Source organism: Pinus tabuliformis, chromosome 7, assembly GCF_031772625.1.
Source record: "Pinus tabuliformis cultivar Carrire ecotype Pingquan chromosome 7, CPIR1, whole genome shotgun sequence".
Lineage (NCBI taxonomy): Eukaryota > Viridiplantae > Streptophyta > Pinopsida > Pinales > Pinaceae > Pinus > Pinus tabuliformis.
In genome coordinates this window covers 1,747,948,279-1,747,956,817 of record NC_142293.1, presented here as the reverse complement: position 1 = coordinate 1,747,956,817, position 8,539 = coordinate 1,747,948,279, and the positions used below count along the sequence as shown (strand labels likewise).

The 8,539-nt window shown below is 40.4% G+C and overlaps 1 protein-coding gene across 1 annotated transcript; it reads left to right on the top strand.

The window, feature by feature from the left end:
* Positions 1–5,663: 5,663 nt before the first annotated feature.
* Positions 5,664–8,102, top strand: LOC149255322 (basic blue protein-like). Its single transcript, XM_089457208.1, has 3 exons — positions 5,664–6,081; positions 6,269–6,480; positions 7,944–8,102. Exons 1-2 carry the CDS (start codon positions 5,898–5,900, stop codon positions 6,466–6,468), a joined length of 384 nt encoding a protein of 127 aa, XP_089313334.1. The 5' UTR covers positions 5,664–5,897; the 3' UTR covers positions 6,469–6,480; positions 7,944–8,102.
* The last annotated feature ends 437 nt before the right edge of the window (positions 8,103–8,539 follow it).

The following is an 8,539-nucleotide window of genomic DNA, read 5'->3' as shown; positions in this document are numbered from 1 at the left end:
CCGAGGTGAGCTGGGCAGGTGGATAGTGTATGGCGATGCGTCGAAGGTGAGTCAAGTGGACGACCTGGGTGGGCAGTGTGCCCGTGGCAGAGCTGAACAAAGAGTCGTGTAAGGCGTCCTAGGTAGCGAGTAAAGGAAGGTTGGCATAGCGTATATGCACGATGGTGCGGCTGTGTTAGGTAGGTTTGCACAGTGCAGCGGCCGAGTCAGGTAGACTGGCTGGGCAGCACGACAACCATTTCTTATTGTAAAAATTATAACTCAGTCGAGCTTGTCTCCCGAGGAAATTGTAAAGCAACATTTTATAAAAGAATTACTGTTATTACATGTGTTCTTGTGTCTCTTGCATATGGCTAAAGATTGATGTTTATTCCGCAATTTAAAAAGTAAAGATGATGAAAGATGAATCTGTTAGTCATAGTCCGGAAAATAACTTAGAAGATAAAATGTTTAAATGTTTAGCCGATCCCGCACGTGGACTAACTCGTGAAAAAAGAGTTGGGGGCGTGACAGATGGCATCAGAGGAAATTGCAGAGATCGGGTATGTATGTAGTCTGAAGTTTTGGAAAGGAAATCTTGGATTCACAGTATGGTGTTTCTAGACTTGGAGGTTCATGGCAGGACTATCCAAGCGTTAGTGGACATGAGTGCCACACATAACTTCATGACTACACGTTTAGCGAAAGAAGTTGGATTGCAGATTATCCCTTTGGATGTGGAGGTCAAGGAAGTGAAATGAAGGGATAAATTGGTTGGATTGGCAAGCGAAGTGCCAATTCGAATTCAAGACTAACAAGCTCGATTGGACTTCACAGTAATGGAGATGAACGACTTTGACATGATATTGGGGCAAGATTTCTTGAAGGGAAATAAGGAAATTATTGCCCCATTCTGCGATGATATTATGTTGATTGGAGGCTCATGAACTTGGACTTTGCCTACTCATAAGAAAAGGAAGAAAGTCAAGGTGCAGCTTGTTTCTACTCTAAGTCTGGAGAAGGCTATGCGGGAGTTAGATGTAGAGACATATGCGACAGTCATCAGGGAGGTTGATAGCGATGATGGAGTGGGGACGTCTATTTCAACTGAAATTTCTGATGTGCTAGCCAAGTATGCAGATTTGATGCCCGATGAGCTACAAGAAAAACTTCCACCAAGCCGTGCAGTGGACCATAGCATTGAGCTAGAGCTAGGGAAGCAACCTCTGGCAAAAGCTCCTTATCGATTGTCAGGGCCGGAGTTGGAGGAATTGAAATGATAGTTGAAAGAGTTGACTGATGCAGGTTTCATAAGGCCTTCAAGGTCCCCATATGGAGCTCCAGTATTGTTCCAGCAGAAGAAAGACACAAACGAGCTACAAATGTGTTGTGATTATCGTGCTCTTAACAAGAAGATGATAAAGAACATGTATCCTTTGCCATTAGCTGCAGATTGCTTCAATAAGCTTGTGAAAGCCCAAGTGTTTTCCAAGCTAGACTTGAGGCATGGGTACTATCAGGTGCGGATAGTGGAAGGAGACGAGAGGAAGACTGCGATTGTGACAAGGTATGGAAGTTTTGAATTCCTTGTTATGCCATTCGGGTTGTGCAATGCTCCTGCCACATTTTTCACTTTGATGAATGATGTACTACATCCATATTTGGATTCGTTCATAGTAGTATACTTGGACGACATCGTGGTGTATAGTGATAACATGGAGGATCATAAGAAACACTTGGCTTTGGTGTTTGAGGCATTGAAGAAGAGTCAGTTGTACTTGAAGAAGTCAAAGTGTATGTTTTCCTAGACCGAGATTTCGTTCCTTGGGCACATTGTGGGCCAAGGGCACATACGGATGGAGCTAAGTAGAGTGAAGGCGATAGAGGATTGGGCCGAACCAAAGAATTTCCATGATATGAGGGTGTTTTTGGGAATGACCAACTACCAGTGGAAGTTTGTAGAGGGGTACTCCAAAGTGACCTCATCACTGATAGACCTTTTGAAGAAGGATAAGCGATGGAATTGGACGGAGAAATGTTGTATGGAATTTGAAGACTTGAAGAAGAGGATGGTTTCAACACCGATACTGAAGTTTCCTGACTTCGAGAGACTGTTTGAGGTACACACAGATGCTTCAGATTTTGTGATAGGAGGGGTTCTTATGCAGGATGGGAATTCGGTGGCATATGAGAGTCGGAAGTTGCAAGACAGGGAACGAAGGTATCTGGTTCATGAGAAGGAGATGACTGCAATCATCCACTGTTTATAGGTATGGAGGCATTACTTGATTGGGAGGCCTTTTGTTGTCAAGACTAACAATGTTGCAGCAAGTTATTTTGCATCACAACCGAAGCTGTCAATGAAGTAAGCTCGTTGGCAAGACTTCTTGGCAGAGTTCGACATGACTATTGAGTACAGGCCGAGTAGACTCAATGCAGTTGCAGATGCCCTCAGCAAGAAGGGACAGTTAGCTACACTTGAGGAGGAAGAAGACCGGGAAACACGAAGTAGGAGTCGGGTACAGATGGCTGAGGAGATGCAAAATAAGCTCAAAGCAAGCACTGAGACCAATACTTAGGTGCATAACATTATGAAGCAGATAAAGGAGGGGAGGACACAGAAGTTTTTTCTCCGAGATGGACTCTTATTCTTTGGGAACCAACTTTATATTCCGAAGACATCTGAACTTGGAGACACCTTTTGAAGGAGTGTCGCAATTCTCTGTGGGCTGGCCACCCAAGGCAGCATCATTATTTGGCATTGTTGGAGAGAGGGTTCTTTTGGGAGAAGGTGAGAGAGGATGTAGAGGAGTATGCACACATGTATTATTTGTTAGTAGGACAAATCAGACACCCAAAGGTAGGGAGGATTGTTACAGCCTTTACCAATTCCAGAGAAACCATGGATGAGTGTTTCGATGGACTACATTACTCAGTTACTGTAGGTGCAAGGGTATAATAGGATTATGGTCATGGTTGCTCGTTTTTCCAAGCATGTCATTTTCATTCCAATGAAGATACCTTATGGAGCCGAGAAGACTGCAGAGTTGTTCTTCAAGAACATAGTGAAGTATTGGGGGATGCCACTGAGCATTGTGTCGGACCGAGATCCACATTTTACAGGCAGATTTTGGACCACATTGTTCAAATTAGTAGGGACATATTTTTTTATGAGTTCAAGTTACCATCCGCAGATAGATGGGCAGACTGAGCGAATTAATGCATTTCTGGAGGACTACTCGAGACATTATGTGACGACTAATCAGAGGAATTGGCCTGAGCTCTTGAATGTAGCTCAGTTTAGCTACAACATGTATAAGAGTTCTGCAACAGGGTATAGTTCATTTGAGTTGGTGAATGGACAGTTGCCAGTTGCTCCTCATACTGTATTGACGAGAGGTTTCTTGAGGAGTCCTCATGTGAAGAGGTTTATGACAGCATGGGAGGAGACTTTGGAGTTAGCATGGTTACACTTGCATGAGGCTGCAAGGAGGATGAATAAATGGGCAGATAAGGATAGGTGAGATGCACACTTCAGTGTGGAAGGTATGGTTTTTCTTAGGATTACCAGAGATCAGTTTCAGCCACCGAAAGGGACTGCAAGATCTTTGACAAGGAAGTATGAGGGGCCATTTCAAGTGAAGAAGCGAGTGGGAGAAGTTGCATATGAGTTGGAGCTTCCGAACCACATGCGTTCGAAACATCCTGTTTTCCCTATCAGTGAGTTGAAGAAGTGTCGACTTGATGCAAACCATCCCAACAGAACAGAGCCACCGAAAAGGCCAACCATGATTGTTGACAGACCGAACCTTGTTTTGGAGAAGATCCTGGATCTTCGAATGACAGGTCTTGGGAGTAACATGTGACGGGAATTCCTCATTAGATGGAAGGATGCACCAGAGGAGGATAGCTGGGAAACAGAGGACTCACTGTGGAGGTGGAAGAAGAAGATTGTGAAGTATGATAAGAAGCTATGAAGGATAGCTGGATTTTCGAGGATGACAATGACTTCTGGTGGGGGAGGATGTAAGGCCCCTGGGTCATCATCGCACATTGGCGAGTCGGGCGTGCACGATGGGCGTGCTTAACCGACGAGTTGAGGATGAGTCGTCGGGGCACGCGATGGGCGAAACGAGACGGTCGCACAAAACTGACGAGTTGATGACGAGTGTGCCTGATTGACGAGCCAGGTCAACCGAACGAGCCAAGGATGTACCCGCGCGACGAGTTGGAAAAATGACTAGGTGTGGGCGAGCGCGTTGGTGAGTTTATAGTGGAAAGCGACCAAAAGTATGGGTGCCCCTACACTTGGGGTGACATTGGAAAAATACACTGTTAAAACGATGGGCCGGCTTGGTGGTGGAAAGCCCCCACACGTTGTAGGTGAAGTGTATAAGTAAACCAAGTGGAGAGGTGGAGAGATCATTCAACGAGCCAAGTAAAGACAAGTCCAAGTATTGGGGTGGACAAGTCAGAGCATAGGTGAGGGTGATGCACCCACAGTGCGGGCGAAACAATGTTTAGAACAACGCAAAGGCCGATAGGCAGACAGGTCGCAGTTTGGTGGGCGGTCGCACTGTAGTGGGCAGGCGAACAACAGGTCGGCAGATGAGCGGGAAGCAGGCTTACGGGCGGTCGACACGGAACAGGCAGACACGTTGCGGGTTGGTTGAAACGCTGAAGTGCCCAGAGGCGAGCTGGGCGGGTGGACCGTGTAGGGTGGTGCGCCTAGGGCGAGCCAGGCGGACGACTCGGGTGGGCAGTGCGCCTGCGGCAAAGTTGAATGAAGAGTCGTGTAAGGCGATCTGGGCAGGTCTGCAAAGTGCAATGGCCGAGTCGGGTAGACCAGCTGAGCTACACGACAACCATTTCTTATTGTAAAAATTATAACTCGGTCAAGCTTGTCTCCTGAGAAAATTTTAAAACAACATTTTATAGAAGAATTGTTGTTATTACATGTGTTGTTGTATGTCTTGCATATGGTTAAAGATTGATGTTTATTCCTCAATTTAATAAGTAAAGATGATGAAAGATGAATGTGTTAGGCGTAGTCTGGAAAATAACTTAAAAGATAAAATGTTTAAGTGTTTCGCCGGTGACGCACGTGGACTAACTCGTGAAAAAAGAATTGGGGGCGTGACATATAAAAATCCACGAGAGATGGTTAATCCATGTAGCGAAACACATGGACAATGCTGGTTTATCCAATGTCCAACAAATATGGTATAATTAATGGTTATATTTTGACGTAGGCTATATATGTACTACAAGTTTTGTTTAATTTTGGTGTTTTATTGGAAGTTGTTCACCTCTAAAAACTCATATATACTTAGTATCAATTATATTCCTTTTTAGAAAATAATTTTGATTTAAAAATTAATAAATAATACTAAAAACAAAACATAACACTCGTAATATAACTTCCAATATAACATTGTAATCTTAATACAAATTTACAATTAATACAAATATTCTCATTATCATTCCCATATATAAATGAAATTACCATCGACATATAAACTCACTATTTGATTGAAATCTTACCATCGTATATAAACTCACTATTTGAGTGAAATCCTTACACCAAAACTTAGAAGAGTTATCCTGACAGGTTGTCAGGTTGTCCTCGATGACAGTGCACAGTTGGATTTCAGAACTTCGAGGATTATGCAATATGGGTGCCATAGTTAACCGCAACCGATGGCATTTTACAATATTTTAATCTGAAACCCAAGTTTCTAGCACGTTCCCTTGTGCTTTCAGTTTTTCTCGGCTCCTCTAGCTTAGGGTTTCTCTCCAGCCTTTCAAGGGGGTCATTTACTTCTATATATAGATTTATCATCCCTTGCCTTGTACATCCGTTCTCTGGTTTTCAGCAAAGAGTTTATTATTTGTGGCTGTGATTGAGGAAGCTTAAAATGGCCAAGGGAGGAGGCAGTGCAGGCTTGGTTTTGGCTTTGGGTGTGCTGATTTTGGTTGCCAGCCAATGCTTTTACGTTGAAGGGGCCGTCTACCATGTTGGTGGCGTTCAGGGATGGGGACCCTTTGACTACGAACAATGGCTGGTCAAGGTTCCCAAGATGAAGGCCGGAGACCGATTGGGTGAGTGTTGTAACGGTGAATCCTTTTTTCTAAAGTTCATGCTCTAATGGCTCTCTGGATCGATTAATTGGATATATGCGTTATATGGATTAATGAATTTAGCTTCTTGTCTTCCTTCCCCGTGGTATTTTAGATGGAGGGTTTTTTATTTTTTTGTTGGTATTGAGATTGAACTGGGTTCATGCAGTCTTCAACTACAACCCCTCCCAGCACGATGTCACAGTTGTGGGCTACAAGGGCTACAAAAGCTGCAAGGTCACAGGACGTCCAAAACAATTCCGGTCTGGAAAAGATCAGATTTTTTTGAAGAAGGGTTGGAACTATTTCATCTGCTCCTCTCGGGGTCACTGTTTTCAAGGCATGAGGCTTGCAGTCAAAGCACTGTAGATGATACGAAAGGTATTGATGTGCTTTTTCTTACGAGGTTTCTAATCTATAGGGCTAGTTTTGGGAATATTTTGGAATGTTATATATAGGAGTAGATGATATCAAAAGTATGGATGATTTTGGGAATATTTTGGAATGTGATAGATAAGAGTAGATTATATGAAAGTTATTGATTTGTTTTTTTTATAGTATTATTAAGAGGTTTTTTATTTATTTATTTTTTTAAAAAAAATTAATTTTTTTATTAAAATAATAAAAAGTTACATTTGTAGATGCATTTAAACATTCTAAACACTGTATATACACAAAAAAACATATAGCTAAACTTTCTTTGGATTGGTAGTAAAAAGAATTACTCAGACTCAACTGCCAAAAAAACCATACCCAAATCCTGGGCCTCCTCATTAATGAGGAAAACATCCATACATACATGTATCTTTTTTATAAAAAAAGAAACGCATAAAGAGTATACCAGAATCTATCAAAAAAAATATGAAATCTGTTATGAAAAACCATAAAAAAACAAAAGACAAAGCTGATAGAAATATTTTGCTGACAGATCATTCAGATAAAAAATTATATGTGTTGATCAGACACACTGATCACATTTTGCTGACAGAGTATTGAGATAAAAAATTATATGTCAAAGTGTGATCTTATCCTCTTCTACTTCAGTTATGTGCCAGTTGCCCAAACCTTGTTGTAGTTGTCCAAACCCTGTTGCAGATCATTCACATCAAAAATTATAGGAGTTGTCTATAATGCGATTTTTTGGAGATTCCGGTGACAGAATCCGGCCGAAGAAATTGAGGCTAAATCTTGATTTGTTGCAGTTAAAACTGCATATTTGGATTCAGCACTCTGGAAAACCCCTGGGACTCTTTCATTGTGCAGAAACTAGATATCAAACTTGCGATTCCAATACCGGATTTCGACCGGAAAAACCTGCCGAAAAGCTTTCAAAAAATAGCGTTATAAACAACTACAAAATTATATATCTGGTGATGTAACACATGGATCTTATCCTTTTCTACTGATCTTATCCTCTTCTATTTCAGTTATGCGCTAGTTTCCCAAAGCCTTTTGTAGAACCTCCTTAGAAAGGAGCTCTTCTTCTCTATTCCACTTCTTGTAAATGTGGCAAACAATTATGAGCTCTCCTTCTCTATTCCGCTTCTTGTAAATGTGGCAAACAATTATAAGATCAAAATTTTACTTTAAATGTAATCAAAATATATTTTGACATATGTGTACTCAAGTAAACCATTTAATGAAGCTCGTTATTTATATTAATACTCATTCATATACTGTGTATCAGACTTCAGAATATTTTCACAATCACAAACTTTCTTAAAAAAATATTCTTTTATCTTTAAAATATAATAGTTGTAAACTGGTCATGTACCCTAACATGGTTATTGTTTTAAATATTTACATTTACAGTAACATGGCTATTCTCTTTTAAATACTTGCAGAAGCTTGAGGATTAGGTTGGATGGATCAAACTGAAGATATTAGGGCAAATCTGAGGCTGGATGGATCAAACTGAAGTTATTAGGGCAAGAACTGAATTTGTCTGAGATCGTTTGTAACTCCTTTTTCATAATAATGAGATCCAGAAGTTCGAAGTTTCATATATTAATGTGTGATGCTTTTAGGAAAAATGAATGGAAATGTTGGATTCAAGTTAAAATGGGTTATGACATTTCTGGTCTCGAAGAATGATCGTACATAAGCGATTTATGAATTTACCAATGAAACCCTTGAACGATTGATTATATTGAAAATTTAGATTCCCTTATCATCCAAAGTGATATTGTAATAAATATTGATGGTATGTAATATAATAGTTTTAAGGTTGTGTGTCTTTGTTTGTTTTTTTAAATTACATGTGTGTTTTAATATAAATGGAATTTTTAAAACTTTCGAAAACTTTTAACTTTTACAGATGAAATAATTAAAACCTTTTAAAACACACTATAAAATTTTAATAAATTACATAAAAAAATTAAAAACAGTTTATAAATTTCTAATATTTAAAATATATTTAATTAAATCTGAATCTAGGAGA

Coding starts and splice junctions, on each gene's coding strand:
- LOC149255322 (XM_089457208.1), top strand. CDS start 5,898: ATGGCCAAGGGAGGAGGCAGTGCAGGCTTGGTTTTGGCTTTGGGTGTG. Junction 6,082..6,268: donor GAAGGCCGGAGACCGATTGG/GTGAGTGTTGTA, acceptor GGGTTCATGCAG/TCTTCAACTACAACCCCTCC.